This window comes from Berghia stephanieae, chromosome 1 (genome assembly GCF_034508935.2).
Source record: "Berghia stephanieae isolate SIO BIC M18660-M18661 chromosome 1, UCSD_Bste_1.3, whole genome shotgun sequence".
Classification (NCBI taxonomy): Eukaryota; Metazoa; Mollusca; class Gastropoda; order Nudibranchia; family Aeolidiidae; genus Berghia; species Berghia stephanieae.
The window spans coordinates 25,743,253-25,763,583 of record NC_088360.1 but is presented as its reverse complement, the minus strand read 5'-3'; the positions used below and the strand labels follow the sequence as shown (position 1 = coordinate 25,763,583).

The 20,331-nt window shown below is 36.9% G+C and overlaps 1 protein-coding gene across 2 annotated transcripts in view; it reads left to right on the top strand.

Moving 5' to 3' along the window:
• The first annotated feature begins 1,717 nt into the window (after positions 1–1,717).
• LOC144970991 (cytochrome P450 3A11-like) overlaps positions 1,718–20,331 on the top strand; it is a 20,392-nt gene continuing 1,778 nt past the window's right edge. Inside the window, exons 1-4 of one of the 2 annotated variants that reach the window (XM_078911272.1) lie at positions 1,718–2,101; positions 12,432–12,703; positions 13,419–14,147; positions 16,322–20,331. The exon at positions 16,322–20,331 is cut by the window's right edge and continues 1,778 nt beyond it. In XM_078911272.1, the coding sequence (XP_078767398.1) occupies positions 12,479–12,703; positions 13,419–14,147; positions 16,322–16,966 (1,599 nt within the window). In that variant the 5' untranslated portion in view covers positions 1,718–2,101; positions 12,432–12,478 and the 3' untranslated portion in view covers positions 16,967–20,331. Of the gene's footprint in view, positions 2,102–9,135; positions 9,239–12,431; positions 12,704–13,418; positions 14,148–16,321 lie in introns of those variants that run through there. The other variant, XM_078911264.1, reaches the window with a different exon arrangement.

The following is a 20,331-nucleotide window of genomic DNA, read 5'->3' as shown; positions in this document are numbered from 1 at the left end:
GTCCTTCAAATATCGATCGATTAGAATGATAGATCCTCATCTTGTCAAAACCCCTCGAACCAGGGACTTCCTCGAATACATTCTTGAAGTCCCAGGTTTGAGAGTTTTTTGGAAAGATGAGGATCTTCTAATCGATCGAAATTTGAAGAATTCTTTTCTGGACAAACATTTAAAAATGTGATTCTTTTTTCAAGTTATAGATAGAATGCGCTTGGCCAAGGAGTTTACAACATTGCCATCCGGAAGTATAACGGACCAACACACAAACTCTGTGTAACCATGAGCTTTTATAGTCGGGTTAATACAGTTTAGTGAGAACAACTCACAAACGCGGATGGCAAAAACAATAACAAAGGCCTGAGTGACGTCATCTGCATACTATCTATATTATCAGAAAACACAACGGACAGCACAGTCGCCCTTTACAATACAAGACTCATTATTGACCTTTGGTCGTAGCCACTATTCATACATGCTGAGCAGCCGAATCATTCAGCCCTGCACTTTGTGAGTATTTATCAGAATGTTTTGACACAATGTTGAGCAGAATGTATAGATAGAATGCGCTTGGCCAAGGAGTTCACAACATTGCCATCCGGAAGTATAACGGACCAACACACAAACTCTGTGTAACCATGAACTTTTATAGTCTGGTTAATACAGTTTAGTGAGAACAACTCACAAACGTGGATGGCAAAAACAATAACAAAGGCCTGAGTGACGTCATCTGCATACTATCTATAGATAGTATGCTCTAGGCTAAGAAGCTCACAACATTGCCATCCGGAAGTATAACGGACCAACACACAAAACAGTGTGTAAACATGAACTTTTATAGTCTGGATATTACAGTTTAGTGAGAAATACTCATAAACTTGGATGGCAAAAAAAAAACAATAACAAAGACCTGAGTGATGTCATCTTCATTCTATCCATTGAATGGCTAAAAGCGTGGCCTTCGTAAAGTTATGGCAACGACACTGACCAAAAAATGACGTCAAAATGCCAGTCTTTTGCCACAAAAGAAAACAAATCGTGAGTTGTATTCAATAGTTCAACCAATAAAATAACTTCATGGGCACTACTAACGACAACTCACTAAGCGGTGCAAAAACCAAATAATGACGTCAAACTGCCAGTCCTTTTGGATTTCAGTATCAGGCTTTTACATAACGATGGCTACGCTGAAACTGGTGTTTTTGTTTTTTAGACCGCCAGTTGGATGAGTATTGATTAGTTCTCACTAACGTCTCTTTAACAAAGTATAGATAGAACGAAGTTGACGTCACTCATGTCTTTGTTATTGCTTTTTGCCATCCGCGTTTATGAGTAAAACGGTCAAGGTTACACACAGTTTTAGTGTTGGTCCGTTATACTTCCGGATGGCAATGTTGTGAGCTTCTTAGACAAGCGTATACTATCTATAAATGTGATATGTATGTTGGTCCGATTCAACTGGTGGATAGAACACGTGAGTATTATGTCTAAACGCATAGCGTAAATTACATCTCTCAACGACAATAAATCGTTTGTGTTCAAATGGTGAGTAACCCTTATAATCTTAGGGGGATGATTGGTTTGGGAAACAAACATGTACTGAGACTGAAGTCGACTATGACCTCGGGTGATTGCTACACAATCGATCTTTTGATTCTGACCATACAACGAACTGCCTGGCAGTTGAACAACACACTAGTTAGTAATAATTTATTGTTCCAGTCTACTACTTAGTAAGCCGTGTTCAACACAGCTTGGTTTGATCTGCGTGTGTTGTATGCCGACACAAACGCAAGAAGAGTTTTACGTGTGTCGGTTTCATCGGTATTATTTTTATGTGTTTACATAAAAGAATCACAACTTTTGCCAGTCAGATCGATCGTACAAACATACTGCCGTACTCTGGAAAAACCCATATTTAAAAATTTGGCCAGAAAACTCGTCCTTCAAAAATTGATCGATTTGAATTTTGAATGACCCTCATCTTGGCAAAAATAACCCTCTCAAACCTGGGACTTCAAAAACAAAGAACTGACTGACGTCACTTCATTCATTCAATATTTGAAGAGTTCTTGTTTTTCATGCGGATAGCGGACGAAGTGAGGTAAGTTGAATAAATTTGCTTTTCCCAACCCAGACAAAAATGTTCGTTTTCATTTTGGCCAATGGGAAGTGATACATATTCAGGTTTTCCTCCAATCAAGTCATCGATCACGTGATTTGTAGCTGCCAAATACTGGAAATTTCTTAAAAGATATAGATCTAAACACGCTGCTTTGTTTATGAAATTTTATTCAAGCTGAACAATATGATCTGTTGTGATGCAGGACATTTCGAATGTGTGAATACCTGTTTTTTTATTTTATTATGTAGGTCATTGTGAACATATTTTTCGACATGACCTGGGGACACAAATTAGCAGGTCTTGGTTATTGTTTTTTGCCATCCGCGTTTATGAGTAATTTCAATAAACTTTATTAACCTGACTATAAACGATCATGGTTACACTCCCGGATGGCAATGTTGTGAGCTCCTTAACCAAACGCTTACTATATATAGATAAAAAGAATATGACGTCACTCCTGTCTTTGTTATTGTTTTTTGCCATCCGCGTTTATGAGTAATTTCACTAAACTGTATTAACCTGACTATAACCACACAGTTATGTGTGTTGGTCCGTTATACGTCCGTATGGCAATGTTGTGAGCTTCTTAGCCAAGCACATACTATCTTTTGACTCACGCGTTTGACATCTATGAGGCGACAGATGTGCGGCTATGTGTTCTTGTGGTATGACACTCACTTTCGGATCGAAAGGTCCTGGGTTCGAGCCTGACTCGGCGCAAAGATAAGTCCTTGGAAAAGGAGGATCTTTACTCACATTCTCTCGCCGTAATCAGGTGTAAAATGAGTACTTGGCCGATAATAGGGTTGTCTCTTCCGAAAAAAATTGTAACATCGCCTAACAAGTGTCATGTCTCGTCGAACATGTTAAGTGTTGTTGTTTGCCAGGGACCATTGTAAAGCGCTTTGAGCATGTTTAGTGGATATTGCCCTACATAAAAGTTCAATTTTAAGTTGGTATAAAATAAAAGAATTACAAATTAATTTTTTTTGCCCAAAATGTAAAAAAGATCAATATTTAAAATATGCGTTTTATCGGAGTACACAGTATTGTCATGTTCTGTTTACCCTGGGCGTCCTGAAGACAGCAATTAATTGGTGGAGGAATTTGTCAATACTCGTGATAATCACTGTGTGGCTGGATGGATGGATGGGTGGCTCACTAGGACTTCATAATAGATGTCGCTGGTGGCTCAGCTACGATGAATGATGACTGATGGATAATATTGTGTTACTCAACGTAGATTCACTCGCGCCGATTCCAATATCTCTATAACGATTAACGTGATGGAGGGAACTCGCTGACTCTGTTATTATGTTATTACCAGATTGGCATTTTTAATGCCAAACACACACATTTACATACACACACACACGTAAATATGTGTGTATACATATGTTTTTATATATATATATATATATATATATATATATATATATATATAGGTATATAAAATATAATTTATTTTTACATATTTTTGTATGTTTTTGTGTGTGTGTATTTGTGTGTATGTGTGTATGTGTGTGTGTGTTTGGGTGTGTGTGTGCGTGTATTATATGCTTATATATCTCCTGTCATCAAACATAGTATAGCATTGGATTCCATAATCTATACATACCCGATTTTTTTTTCAGCCCTCTATGCATATGAGCATGCGTGAGCGTATGTCTCTTTGTGCGGGTGTGTTTGTGCGTTTGTAAAAATATGTGCATAGCAATGTTTTTGAATTGTAAATAAGAATACATTTTGATTTTAGAAAATATAACTAAAAACAATCAAACAAACAAAAAGCCCAAAAAGAAATCCCCCAAAAACCTACAGCATTTATAGAGCTCAATATCCACTAAATGTGCTCAAAGCCCTTTACAAAGGGACCCTGACCAACAGGAACACCTATCATAAAGATCGAGACATTACGCCTGTTAGGCGATAATACCATTTTTTTTTCCGACATAGACAACGCTGTTAACGGCCAGGTACTCATTTTACATCTGAGTACGGTGAGAATGTGAGTAATCAGACTTTTTCAAGGACTCAACTATGCGTCGAGCGAGGCCCAAACCCAGTACCGTCCGATCCCAAAGCGAGTGTCATACCACTAGACCACATAGCCGCACAATTTTGAACCCATTCCCATTGCGCGTTCCCTATGCCATGCAACGGCAACAAGAAAGCTCAAAATTCCAAATGCAGGACTCAAGAATCCTATAGGGAATGAGATTAGCGGAAGAGTAGCGAGGACGAGAGACGCATGCGCACAACCAACATGACGTTCTTTCTCTCTAATAACTTTTCCGCCGGTGACGTCACAGACTATGGGTGACGTCCAATCAAGGGACGCTTCTTTTCCGCTAATCTCATAAGAAAGCTATGATCACAAGGTTGTGTCATTGTTTGTAATGACGTGCTTTTGTGTGCCGAATTTATTTTTACACCCCCCCCCCCCAACACACACACACACACACACACACGTACATACACACTTCCTCCTTCAAGCACTGAAAACACATTGACATTTATTTGTTTATTTACTTTTCTCTTGTTGATTTAATCATTCATTATTTATATTTATCTATTTAATTTAGTTATTTATTTATTTATTTATTTTATTTTTAAAATCTGTAATGTGATTCGTTTGGCATGTTCACAACACACTAACAGGCAAATACGATCATCCCATGCATGTCGAACACGAAGGGCGAGGTTTCGCGCGTGTCGTCGTCAGTCATGACTTCGATAAATAATTTGATGTTTACTGTGATGTGGAAAACGTTCAGTGTTCCATTGATTCCATTCACTCACCCATCCATCCCATCCATCCATCCCATCCATCCATCCATCCAAGACAAGCAGCGGGTGACAATTACGGTTGCCAATTTGGCGTTTGTAATGCCAGATTCCATGGCTGGAAAAGTTTGCCATTATTACTAACCGTCGGTATCTCGTCGCCTATATCTGTATTACATCATGGCATCGTAGAATCTAAATAGAGAATTGAAAGTTAATAATGTGATCAGATATCTCAGATTCCACCTTTTCCATTCAAAGAAATATGGTCCACTGTCTCAAAGCAGTACTGAAAATACTTGAGCTTTTATATAGCGTTATATCGTAGCCATCGTTATGTTATAGCCTGATACTGAAATCCAAAAGTACTGGCAGTTTGACGTTATTATTTGGTTTTTGCATCGCCTAGTGAGTTGTCGTTAGTAGAGCTCATGGAAACAAGTTATTTCATTGGTTGAACTATTGAATACAACTCACGATTTGTTTTCTTATGTGGCAAAAGACTGGCATTTTAACGTCATTTTTTGGTCAGTATCAGGCCATAACTCTACGGTTATATCCACTCAACGTGCTCAAAGCGCTTTACAGGGGGTCCCTGACCAATAGCAACACTTAACATGTATTACAAGACACGACGCCTATTAGGCGATATTACATTTTTTTTGTCCGACAGAGACAACCCTGTTAACGGCCAGGTACACATTTTACACCTGAGTACGGTGAGAGAATGTGAGTAAACAGCCCTTTCCAAAGACTCAACTATGCGCCGCTCAGAGCATGGCTCGAACCCAGGACCTTCTGATCCAAAAGCGAGTGTCATACCACAAGATCACATAGGCCCACTGTGTCGGGATAAACTTGATGCTTGGGATTGAATTTATAGCCTGAAATAATATTTGATTTGAGGTTAATGTCTCTTCGTCATGGAGAAAAATAGCTGCTACTATTCCTTGTTTTGTAAAACAAATTCTAAGGCTATATCTGGTGTATTATCTGGTGTATTATCTGGTGTATTGTCTGGTGTATTATCTGGTGTATTATCTGGTGTATTATCTGGTGTATTATCTGGTGTATTATCTGGTGTATTATCTGGTATATGTATTATCTGGTGTATTATCTGGTGTATTATCTGGTATATGTATTATCTGGTGTATGTATTGTCTGGTGTATTATCTGGTGTATTATCTGGTGTATTATCTGGTGTATTATCTGGTGTATTATCGGTGTTTTTTTTTTTTTTTTTTTTTTTTTTTTTTTTTTTTTTTTTTTTTTTTTTTTTTTTTTTTTTTTTTTTTTTTTTTTTTTTTTTTTTTTTTTTTTTTTTTTTTTTTTTTTTTTTTTTTTTTTTTTTTTTTTTTTTTTTTTTTTTTTTTTTTTTTTTTTTTTTTTTTTATAGTTATCTGGTGTATTATCTGGGTATTATCTGGTGATTATTGTGTATTATCTGGTTATTAACTGGTGTATTATCGGGTTATATTACTGGTATTATCTGGTAATGTATTATCTGGTGTATTATCTGGTGTATTATCTGGTTATTAATCTGGTGTATTATCTGGTGTATTATCTGGTGTATTATCTGGTGTATTATCTGTGTATTATCTGTGTATTATCTGGTGTATTATCTGGTATATGTATTATCTGGTGTATTATCTGGTGTATTATCTGGTGTATTATCTGGTGTATTATCTGGTATATGTATTATCTGGTGTATTATCTGGTATATGTATTATCTGGTGTATTATCTGGTGTATTATCTGGTGTATTATCTGGTGTATTATCTGGTGTATTATCTGGTGTATTATCTGGTGTATTATCTGGTGTATTATCTGGTGTATTATCTGATGTATTATCTGGTGTATTATCTGGTGTATTATCGGGTGTATTATCTGGTGTATTATCTGGTGTATTATCTGTGATATGTATTATCTGTGTATTATCTGGTGTATTATCTGGTGTATTATCTGGTGTATTATCGGGTATATGTATTATCTGGTGTAGTATCTGGTGTATATCTGTTATGTATTATCTGTATATGTATTACTGGTGATTATCGTTATATGTATTATCTGGTCTATATCTGTATTTATTATCTGTGTATTATCTGTGTATTATCTGGTGTTTATCTGGTGGATTATCTGTGTATTATCTGGTGTATATCTGGTGTATTATCTGGCGTATTATTTGGTGTATTATTTGGTGTATACTGTATATATCTGGTGTATTATCTGGTGTATTATCTGGTGTATTATTGGTGTATTATCTGTTATTATCTGGTATTGGGATTATCTGTGTATTATCTGGTGTATTATCTGGTGTATTATCTGGTGTATTATCTGGTTATTATCTGGTGTATTATCTGGTGTATTATGTATCTTATTATCTGGTGTATATTGTATACTGTGTATTCTGGTGTATTATCTGGTATATGTATTATCTGGTGTATTATCTGGTGTATTATCAGGTATATGTATTATCTGGTGTATTATCTGGTATATGTATTATCTGGTGTATTATCTGGTGTATTACCTGGTGTATTATCTGGTTTATTATCTTATTGGTTATTATCTGTGTATTATCTGGTATATTATTCTGGATGTATTATCTGGTGTATTATTGTGTATACTGGTATATGTATTATCTGGTGTATTATCTGGTGTATTATCTGGTGTATTATCTGGTGTATATCTGGTTGTATTATCCGTGTATTATCTGGTGATTATCTGGTATATGTATTATCTGGTGTATTATCTGGTGTATTATCTGGTGTATTATCTGGTGTATTATCTGGTGTATTATCTGGTGTATTATCTGGTGTATTATCTGGTGTATTATTTGGTGTATTATTTGGTGTATTATCTGGTGTATTATCTGGTGTATTATCTGGTGTATTATCTGGTGTATTATTTGGTGTATTATCTGGTGTATTATCTGGTGTATTATCAGGTGTATTATCTGGTGTATTATCTGGTGTACTATCTGGTATTATTAGATTGAAGTCTATTTCCAGACTAGCTAGATGCACTTTTGGTGTTGAGGCCATAACTGTTTTGTTGCCGTATTTTTAAAGAAATGAATATAAAGTATGGGTTTTAAACTATGCAAAGCGCATAGGGCGTGGTATATACCGCAAAGATAGGTATACATATCTTATTATTGTCAAAGCGCATTGAGGCCTAGGCGACTGAGGTGCTAGATAAATGTACTACTATCATGATAACAGTAAATTAAAATTGCAGTTAAGTATAATACTCATTTGTTCTACCCTCCAAAACAATAACTGCAGCCGAAACTTTTTAAAATGATTTGAAGTTGACGTCACATCTTCTATTTGCTATTGTTTCAATTCGACCAGATTTTTATCTGTCTATGTGTCTGTATATCTATCTATCTGTCTATCTATCTGTCTATCTATCTATCTATCTATCTATCTATCTATCTATCTATCTATCTATCTATCTATCTATATATCTATCATTATTTAAAATATATACCACAATGTTTGAGACAGTCTACATTAATGTTTCAGGCTTAATTTGCCATCGTCAGGATTGAGTTGTTTTGTTGACTGTTGTTGTTTCTTGAAGTGGTTCCGGTTTAAAGTTGCTTAACAAGAATTACCCCGATGGGACACTTCCGTACATCTCACAGATTTTCGTACCATATTTGTATCAAACACGATTCATATCTATATATCTATCTATCATCCATCTATCTATCTATCTATCCATCTATCTATCTATCTATCTATCTATCTATCTATCTATCTATCTATCTATCTATATATCTATATATATATATATATATGTTTGTCTATCTGTCTATCTATCTATCTGTCTGTCTGTCTGTCTATATATCTATCTGTCTACCTGTCTATCTATCTATCTATCTTTCTATCTATCTATCTATCTATCTTTCTATCTATCTATCTATCTATCTATCTATCTATCTTTAGCTCTCTCTCTCTCTCTCTCTCTTTCTTTCTTTCTTTCTTTCTTTCTTTCTTTCTTTCTTTCTCTCTCTGCCAAGTACTCAATAAAGCGCAAAACCCAAATCCAGGTGTCATCCTTTTGACCAAAACATTCAATCTTAGCATCGAATCATCACAACATAATAGTTATCAGGTCACAAATATTTGGCATTTTTCTGTGCCTTGTTTAACATTTTTTTGCAAAATTAATCTGGCAACCCAGGTGACAAAAATACAATCCATGTTGCGATTAGAGTACGACATGATCGTCATTTAGTTTGAACCCGATCCCGGTGAGCTGCTGGAGATTGGTGTCTTGTGTGTGAGTGTGCGTTCTGTATTGTGCAGATCCATTTATATCGGTGGGTATAGTGTATTATATAAATCTATTGCCAGACTTAGCTTGATGAACTTTTGTGCGGCTATGTGGTATAGTGGTATGACACTCGCTTTCGACTCGGAGGGTCCTGGGTTCGAGCCTCGCGCTCGGCGCATAGTTGAGTCCTTGGAAAAGGTTCTTTACTCACATTCTCTCACCATACTCAGGTGTAAAATGAGTACCTGGCCGTTAACAGCGTTGTATTTGTCCGAAAAATTGTAATATCGCCTAACTGGCGTCATGTCCCGTCCTACATGTTTAATGTTGCTGTTGACCAGGGACCCCTTGTAAAGCGCTTTGAGCACATTTAGTGGATATTGCGTTATATAAAGCTCAATTTTAAATTATTTTTTTTTAACTTTTGGTGTTGAGGTCATTACTGTTTTGTTGCCGTAGTTATTGAATAAATGAAATATAAAGTAGGTGTTTTAAACTATGCAAAGCGCATAGGGCGTGGTATATACCGCAAAGATAGATATACATATCTTATTATTATTGTCAAAGCGCCTTGAGGCATAGGCGACAAGTGCTGTAGATAGTATGCGCTTGGCTAAGAAGCTCATAACATTGTCATCCGGAAATATAACGGACCAACACACAAAACTGTGTGTATCCATGAACGCTTATAGTCGGATTAATACAGTCCAGTGAGCATTACTCATAAACGCGGATGGCAAAAAAAAGACAACAACAAACACCTGAGTGACGTCATCTTCGAACTATATCTATATACATTTACTACTATCATGATAACTGTAAATTAAAATTGCATTTAAGTAAAATACTCAGAATTTGTTCTATCCTCCAAAGCAATACCTGAAACCGAAACTCTTTTAGAGTGTTTGAAGTTGACGTCACTCGGCTCTTTGTTATTGTTTTAAAACCACCAGGGAGGTGAATAGTCCTCTTTATAAAGATTGAATCTCAACAACGTTAAGTTTACACGCAATAGCTTTGGGTGTAGACTACATTTGTCGGCGGGCAGAAATGGTGAGTATTTTACTTACCCGCATATAAGAGAAAAAAATGTGTGTTCATAAACGTGTATGATAAATTAAAGACGATCGACACCTATTAATTGGAAGGGAACGTGACCACGCCTCTCGGACAGTCGTCATAATGTAAACAATGGCATCGATTAGGAAACATAGTGAACTTCACAGGTTTTCATATCGATGTTATTGTCTCAGTAAAACACTCACTGTTCTACCGCTTGATCAATAGAAGGAACGAAATTCACGTCGCTCACCTCTTTTTCGACAGCCATTTTCATGAGTATTCTTACTATATTCTATCAATCAGTTTATTAACGTTCATAGTTACACTTAATTTGGTGTGTTGGAACGTTACAGTCGGGTGGCGGATGTTGAGAGCAATTTGGATAAACGCACAGCATCGATAGAACCAGCACAGAAAGCAATGTGTAAACCTTAAAAACCTTTATACTACATGATCGAGAAAATCGTGTGATAACTATCTAGTTACCCGTTTGCCATTATAAAATCAATAGTAATGATCAGAGAGAGGTCGATTTCATGTAAATATTGTTTTTTCAACAAACAAATTTTAATGTGTTCATCCGAGTACGTATGAAGGTGTGTCACGAATTCTGTATTTTGATTGGCCGATTAGTTTTCATTAACTTCTCTCTGTCAGTCTATTGAAAGGATGCGTTTAATAATAATAATAATAATAATAATAATAATAATAATAATAATAATAATAATAATAATAATAATAATAATAATAATGATGATGATGATGATGATGATGATGATGGTGATGATGATGATGATAATAATAAATAATAATAATAATAATTAATAATATAATAATAATAATAATAATAATAATAATAATAATAATAAATGATGATGATGATGATGGTGATGATGATGATAATAATAATAATAATAAAATAATAATAATAATAATAATAATAATAATAATAATAATAATAATAATATAATAATAATAATAATAATAATAATAATAATAATAATAATAATAATAATAATACTTTATTCATCCAAAAAAAATGAAAATTCGTTTACAGACGTGGCATGCATAAAAATGTATAAACACAAAGTTGAGAATCTATGGCGACAATACCATATATACATGCAAATGCACAAAAATGTAAAAAAATATACAACCAAGAACGAATTAAGTAAAGTACTGTACCCATCTTTTATCCCCGCCAAATGAATCTTATCAACACAAAACACTATGCGTGACCTTAAACGTTTATAGTCTGCATGATAGACAGTGTTTTGTTGAGAACTAATCCTGATGACGATTAAAGGCGATGTGTACATATATACAGGTCTGACACCGAACCCACTTATGGGCCTAGTTTAACATTGTTGTAATGGACAATACTTTGCGTCATTTTTTGAGATTTCCATTACAACAATGAGCCCGTAATGAATTGGGTGATCAGACCTACAAATAAGTGCACGTCGTTTAAAGAGGATTTGATTTGACATCTTTTATTATTTGAAACAAAAAGCAAAAAATATATAAAATTAACGGGCAAACAAATCACCTAGCGTGGCACGGTCTTTGCTTCATACCCGAAAGGTACCGAGTTCGATCGCCCGCCGCTGCGCTGTGTAGCCCTGAGCAAGTCATCTCGCCCTAGCTCAATTTACGGCGCTACACTGCGGTTGACGCTTTGGTTATTCCAGTCTTTCCTTGGAGTAGACCCTAGAGACAAATTTCCTCTATGGGATGAATAAAGAGAATTTTATCTATTTTTTTATTTTTTAAAATTTTTATTCATTATCCACATTTAGTGCTCATTAATCGGGGTCCCTTAACTGAGAGGGTCAAGAATAGCCCAATCCCAAGCCGACGTGTCGTAAAAGGCGACTAATGGTGTGTGATTCCCCCATCTTTGAGTCACCTGGTCCTCCAGGTTGGGGGTTGGCAAAGGGTTAACACCCCTTTCCGTTAAACTCAAACCGTTACAGAAACGCAGACGGACAAACCAAATCCTTTTTTTAGCTTGGGCGACCGAAGAAGATGAAAAAGTTAGCTCGGGATAGAGAAGGATGAAAATTGTTTGTCTGTGGACTATATCCTGACCCAGAGTGAAAAAGGCAATGATGATGATGATGATGAACCTCAATAAATAATCAATGTATTTTTTGTATGTTTCTCATTTTACCCAGTCTCATCCCTCGAATGTTAACCCTGTCCGGTCTTCAAGCCTCTAACAATGGACATTCTGGGCGTACCACTCTGGCTGTTGTTCTTGACGGTAATCATGGCGTCCCTGGTATGGTACTCCTGGCACATGTCCAAGGACCTCAACGTTTTCGAGAAACTGGGCATCTCAGGTCCGGCGCCTTTTCCAATCGTCGGTAGTCTGGGCTTTCGCTACTGGGTTGACGGCATGTTCAAATCCCAAATCAAACTATATAGACAGTATCAAGACAGAAAGGTAAATACCTCATGGGTAATAAACAAAAATGAACATAGCAGCTTCAAAAAAAAAATACCGAACATGAAACGTTTCGGGCTCAAAACTCTTCTCCAGCCAACAACTAAAAAACATTGAATATATAAATACATTAGTTAAAAAAAAAACAACAAAAAAACAACAGATCCACGGCAGTTTGTTTCTTTTTTGGGGGGGTTTTGGGGGGTTTTTTTGTTTGTTTTTTTTTTTTTGGGGGGGGGGGGGGGAGTCGGGAAGGGGGGGGGGGGGTTGTTTGTTTGGTGTTTTTTGGGTTTTTTTTTTTTTTTTTTTTTTTTGTTTAATTGTGGGGTTGGTTTTTTTTTGGTTGGCTGAAGAAAAGTTTTGAGCTCGAAACTTTCGGAGGTAAATTAAATATATCTATGTATTGTACGGCGTTATATGACCGGTTATTATTATTATTATTATTATTATTATTATTATTTATTATTATTATTATTATTATTATTATTATTATTATTACTATTACTATTATTATTATATTATTATTATTATTATAGTAGTAGTTAGTAGTAGTAGTAGTAGTAGTAGTAGTAGTAGTAGTATAGTAGTAGTAGTAGTAGTAGTATTAGTAGTAGTAGTAGTAGTAGTAGTAGTAGTAGTAGTAGTAGTAGTAGTAGTAGTAGTAGTAGTGTCATCAGTATTATTTATATATCATTTTTTTGTCTATGAAATCCAGTTTTACGGTGTGTTTGAAGCCAACACACCCGTACTACACATTAAAGATTGTGACATGATCCAAGATGTGTTAGTGACACACTTCGAGCACTTCTCCGACAGACCAAATCGATTCAAAGGAGACCCTTTGATGGACAAGTGCACACACTTCTTGAAAGGAGAAAAGTGGAAAAATACACGTGGGATTATCAGCTCAGCTTTGAATTCAAAATTTCTTCAGTATTCAACTTTTGTGATACAAAGATCATCTGATTCCTTGATGAACTTTTTAAAACCCAAAATAGATTGGAGAAGAAATGTAGAGTTATCGAGTCTGGCGTTCTTCTATTCAGCAGACGTCCACAGTGGAATAGTTTTCAGTGGCAATTACAAAACATATAGTAATTTGAACGGTAAACATGTAGCTAATTTAGAACGCTTATCAAAACAGTCTCGTAGATGGCGCTTGTCGTCTGTGTTTTTCCCATTTCTATCCACAATTCTACGAATATGCAGGATTTCCGTGGTTCCCAAAAGTGCCTTGAAACATTTTAACAACCAAGTCGATAACACGCTGCAAAAATACGAAACTGGTGCTAAGGATCCGAGAAGCAATCAATGTTTATTGGGTGCCATGACAACCAGCCTGCTGGAGTCGAGGCGTTTTATGGATAATAATGGGAACAATAACAGTGACAGCATGAAAAATGAACGAAGTGAAATTATCAAGCTCTCCACGCTTGAAATCAAGGTTAGTGTTTATCTGCATTATTTTATCTGCATTTCTTTTCTTTTATTTTAGTTTTTCTATCAATCTATACAAGTGGGGCGAAGTGGCCGAGTGGTTAAGGCATTGCACTGTGACCCGGAACGACCCTTGTTCGAGCCCCGCTTCCGGCAATTTCGTTTTTTTCCTTGAGCAAGATTAATAACCCCCAATTTGCTCAATTGGACAACATGGGTGATTCCTGTTGACATTAGACATCTTGTTTGATGAGTTATCTTTATTCCTTGGTGGAATGCCTAGGCGACGATAATATCTTATGATATCGTGGCGGAAGGGCATCATTTTTTTTAAATACAAGCGTTGTGTTCAGGTGTGCTCTAACCAGAGATAATGCCTAGTCGTTTTCACCCAGAGAGCGGTAACATTGAGACGGTTAGGACTCAATTGATGAAAATAACCATGCTGTAACCGGAAATGGAGATATGTAACCCACCGCCTCAAAATGGGATCATTTCGGGACCACATAAATAGTTAAAGTTGAACATAATATTATTGCAGAAAATATGAAACTCGGGGTAAGGTTTAATGTTTTATTCAGGACAATGTGTAAGACTCGAATTGTTTTAACAGATTTTTCCCCGTCATCGACCGATGAACCATAGTCACTTTAAATCATTGGGTTCAATAGTCTGATGTCACGTCGCCCAGCAACGGCGGCCATCGTGGTTCTAAACAAAGAAAATCAGTACTTTTTATTCTTCATGCTGGCTAGAACTTTTCATATGTCTTGTGATCAGAATGTATAAAAGTTAAAACATGATCATATTTATAATGATTTTCTCCTCTGGATACACTTTTATGCTCGTCGGAGAGATATTTCATAAGGACGTCCGCCATTGTTTCGATAGTTTAGAGCCAGTTACTAAGTTACCATGCGTCATTTCGAGGGAAGTGACGACATGGCTGTTGAAGCGTGTTGCCTATCACTTGAAGCAATCAGCCCCACCGATCCTAAGCATCACTCACGATTTTAACATTGGCGATTTTTTTAAAATGTATAGTGTCGTCAGGTATTGTCAAAATGTTGTGATTAAAAACTCACTAATTGGCTTCAACAGACATGACGTCACTTCCCTCATAATGACGCATAGTAACTTAGTAACTGGCTCTAAACTATCGGAACAATGTCGACAATATTTCTCCGACGAGCAAAAAAAGTGTATCCAGAGGAGAAAAACATTATAAATCTGATCATGTTTTGACTTGTTATACATTCTGATCACATGACATATGACATATATAGTTCTAGCCAGCATGAAGAATAAAAAGTACCAATTTTCTGTGTTTAGAACCACGCTGCTCGCCGTTGCTGGGCGATTTGACATCAGACTATTGAATCCAATAATAATTGTGGGACAAACCTATTTGTCTGTTTGGCATGTACAATGGAGCTATGGATTCAAGGAATGTTTACTGGGCTTGAGTGGAAATAGATAATCAAGTGGTGGGAACGGGCTAATGACAAGGAATATTCTTATTGGTTAATGCTTAGTAACGCTTGAAAAATCAATTTTCTCCTCCAGCTATTTATTTCTCGGCAGGCCTCTTTTTCTCCCATGTGAGAGTCTATCTTGTAATATTATTTGCTGCAGCAATTTCCATCTCCTCTTAATTTCCATCTTCATTTCTTCCTGGCCTATGATTTTCCATAGATCTATATTTCGTATTTAATTTCGTAATACCATTTAATTTGTAATATTCTTCTCATACAATTTCTGATGAAGTTCTGTATTTTATGACTTGTGTTCTTATTCAAGCCCCGTGTTTCTAAGTCAAGCAGCAACATCGATTTCACATTGGTGTTGAAAATGTCATTTGTGACCCTTCGCCTCAAAACGGTATTAAGTCGGGATGGTTAAGATGTTGAAAATTGAATTTATAGCCAGAAATATCAGACTTGTGTTGAGTTTATTCCATTTATTGAGGAAAATGGATACCATATTTTATGGTGCTAATGCCAACAATTTATATTTTTGACCAGTTTAAGATTTCATTCGGGTTTTAAGCATGTAGCTTGTTCCCACATAGGACCGTTTTGAGACGATAGTTTCACATTTAGCTTTATTTCTTTGATTTCCTTCGTATTTCCCTAGAAGACCAGACTTTTCCTATTCCTGTTCATTCATCTATATTTTCAGGCTCAAGCCTTCACCTTCATGCACTCCGGTCTAGAAAAAGTGTCATCAATTCTCTCCCTGGTTTTATTCCAACTTGCCAACAACACATCCATCTGTGAGCAAGTACAACGAGAGATAGATCAACACATTGGAACAGTCAAACCCAATGAGAAAAATGTTCAAAATTTAGTTTACCTGGACCAATGCATCAACGAAACCATTCGTATGTTCCCGCCATATCTCACCATCGACAGAATTTGCACAGAAGAAATCACCATTCAAGGCATTCGAATCCCCAAAAACATGACCATCCGAATCCCTGTCTATGCACTTCACCACGATCCGTCTATTTGGAAGAATCCTGAGGAATATCGTCCAGAAAGATTTAACCCTATCCGCAGCGCCGCCCGACACCAGTCGGCGTTCCTCCCGTTCGGCATGGGACCCCGTAGCTGTCTGGGGATGCGCATGGCCTTGCTAGAGTTAAAAATAGTCATCGTGTCCATGCTGAGGGTATTGACCCTAATCCCATGTGCAAAAACTGACTACCCGGTTTGGATCCAAAAGTGGAAAGTAGCACCGGAAACCGGCAATTTGTGGGTCAAGGTTAGACCTCGTTTTTGGTTAGGAGTCTGCGAATACCCGTCGAGCACCGTGTTGTCCTAAAGCTGGAAGTGAAAAGTTTGGAGTAAACAAGCTAAAATAAAAAAAAAATAATAAAATTAACAATCTCACTCTAGGCTACTGTATCAAAAAGACAACCCCCCCCCCCCTCCTCCTCCTGTTCCAAGAACCGGTTCTTTTTCGGCCTTGGCTAATCACAAGGCTCGTGGGACCGTCAAAGAACCGGTTCTTTTTCGACATTGGCCAATCACAATGACCGTCAAACGATGGGACCGTGCCTACAGTAGATGGCCGTAGAACCGCTAAGTGTAAGTGAGAGCGGAGAAGGCGCGTTGCCTCAAAACATGAAAATAGTGCTTTAACACTACCCCCCCCCCCTTTTTTTTTTTTTTTCTTCTATTTGATACACAAGAGTATTCGATGTTTCGTCGGTTCTATGTCATTGGAGTAAAAAACAAAACCAAAACAAAACACAAATATCAACTGTCGGAACGATTGTGGTTAAAAAGCCCAGTCCGATCTCTCTCTCTCTCTCTCTCTCTCTCTCTCTCTCTCTCTCTCTCTCTCTCTCTCTCTCTCTCTCTCTCTCTCTCTCTCTCTCTCTCTCTCTCTCTGTGTGTGTGTGTGTGTGTGTGTGTGTTTTCAAACAAAATATGAATTTTCATTCTGAGAGAACTCGATGTCCTTCTCGACTTCAACACCCCTAACCGTGCCTTCTTGACAAGACAGACACTATAGCCATCTATTAGTTTTGTGATAATATATCTTCATTCGAGAACATTTAGCATAAATTAATACTTCTTTATATCAGTATTTCTTTATAGATAGTATGCTCTTGGCTAAGAAGCTCGCAACATTGCCATCCGGGAGTATAACAGACCAACACACAAAACTATGTGTAACCTTGAACGTTTATAGTCTGGTTAATACAGTTTAGTGAGAATTGGATTCAATAGTCTGAAGTCACGTCGCCCAGCAACGGCGGCCATCGTGGTTCTAAACAAAGAAAATATGTACTTTTTATTCTTCATGCTGGCTAGAACTTTTCATATGCCTTGTGATCAGAATGTGTAAAAGTCAAAACATGATCAAATTTATGGGGTTTTTTTACCCTCTGGATACCCTTTATACTCGCCGGAGAACTATTTCATACGGGCGTCCGCCATTGTTCCGATAGTTTAGAGCTAGTGTTACTAAGTTACCATGCGTCATTAGGAAGGAAGTGACGTTACGACTGTTGAAGAGTATTGTGAGTTGTATTCAACCAATGGGATAATTATTTGTTCCCTTGAGCACTACTAATGACAACTCACTAGGTCGTGCACTAACTTGAAAAATGACGTCACAATTCAAGTCTTAGTGCCAGGCTATATATTGAATGAAGATGACGTCACTCGAGTCTTTATTATTGTTTTTCGCCATCCACGTTTATGATTATTTCTCACTAAACTGTATTAATCAGACCATAAAAGTTCATTGTTACACAGATATGTGTGTGTTGGTCCGTTATCCCTCCGGATGGCAATGTTGTGAGCTTCTTAGCCAAGCGCATACTATCTATAAATTTAGCGAGGGCTATTCGGGCAAACACATGTGTTCATTATATCCATCATCAATTTGTTTTACGGGATTTCATTATTGATGTGTTATACTATTGCATGTATCTATCTATATTGTTTTCTTGAATTGTGAATTTTTTTATCATTGCGCAGATATGAATCTGAACCTGAGTCTGAATGTTACTCGAAGTCATGGGCATGATCTATAGATAGTATGCAGATGACGTCACTCAGGCCTTTGTTATTGTTTTTGCCATCCGCGTTTGTGAGTTGTTCTCACTAAACTGTATTAACCAGACTATAAAAGTTCATGGTTACACAGAGTTTGTGTGTTGGTCCGTTATACTTCCGGATGGCAATGTTGTGAACTCCTTGGCCAAGCGCATTCTATCTATATTAAATTTCCATGTGCTCGAGGTCATTGGTCACATTGCAAACTGTGTTCAAAGTGACCCACATAGTGAAAAGTGTTCACAGTGTTTTAAATATCTAACATCACGATTGTTTTTTTTTTTTTTGTTCTGCTTGACACATGGGTTTGTTTATAACTTTTGTAAACAAAGCAGCGTGTTTACATTTGTTAAGAAATATTCAATAGTTGGACAGCAACAAATCATGTGATTGATGACCTGGTTGGACGAAAACATGAATATAGATAGTATGCGCTTGACTAAGAAGCTCATAACATTGCCATACGGAAGTATAAATGACCAACACACAAAACTGTGTGTATCCATGAACGTTTATAATACAGTTCAGTAAGCATTACTCATAAACGCGGATGGCAAAAAACAATAACAAAGACCTGAGTGACGTCATCTTCGAACTATCTATAGATCGCTCCCATTCTGAGTGTGTATTTGTATTCGAGGGCGGAGAAAGTTGTTGAATGTTGTCTCCATTGTTGGTGTTTAGACTAAAGTAGTTTGATGATCTTTGCAATTTAAATGTTATAAATATGATATGGATTCTAGTCTCAGCAAGAAACGAGGAAAGAGGGAGATGTGGGGTGGTGTGTGTGTGTGTGTGTGTGTGTGTGTGTGTGTGTGTATGTATGTATGTAGGGGGGGGGTGGTAATAGATTCGTACAAGTAGTATTTTATCCCTAATTTTATATCGAGTTGTGGGGAATATCAACCGCCATGTTTCTTTTTACTTGTCAGCGATACGTAACTCAAACCAAACCTAAGATCACGAGTGTAGTTTTTTTTCTTTCTGAACGGATTGATTAGCAAGATCGCATGAACATTTTATTCAACTCGAGACGAGTGAAGAGGGGCGGGGCATGGTGGTATCATCAAACAATCGTGTTTCTTTTTACACGTCAGCAACAACTCAAAATCACTCCTGTAGTTTTCCTCTATGAATGAATTGATGAGCAAGATCGGCCTGAACATATTTTTTTGTTCAACACAAGACGAGGGAAATCGGGGGAAAAGGGGGTGGGGTGGGTGGGTGGGGGGGGGGGGAGGGTGTGTGTGTGTGTAGAGGTGTCATCCAACAACAAGGTTTCTTTTTACACGTCAGCTATACGTAACTCAAACCAAACCTAAGATCACGAGCGTAATTTTCTCTGTGAATCGATTTATTAGCAGCAATTACTCATATTATAATAATGATGCATGAACATTGTAAAACAAGACCAGGGAAGAGGAGTGGGTGGGTTGAAGGGGGAAGGGGGGATGTTAGCATTAACTCTAACGTCAGCATCACTGAAGTCAAAGGTCAAAGCAGTAGTATGTGGCAATTGGATTCAGTAGTCTGATGTCACGCCGTCCGGCAACGGCGGCCATCTTGGTTCTAAAGAAAGAAAATCATTACTTTTTTTTCTTCATGCTGACTAGAACT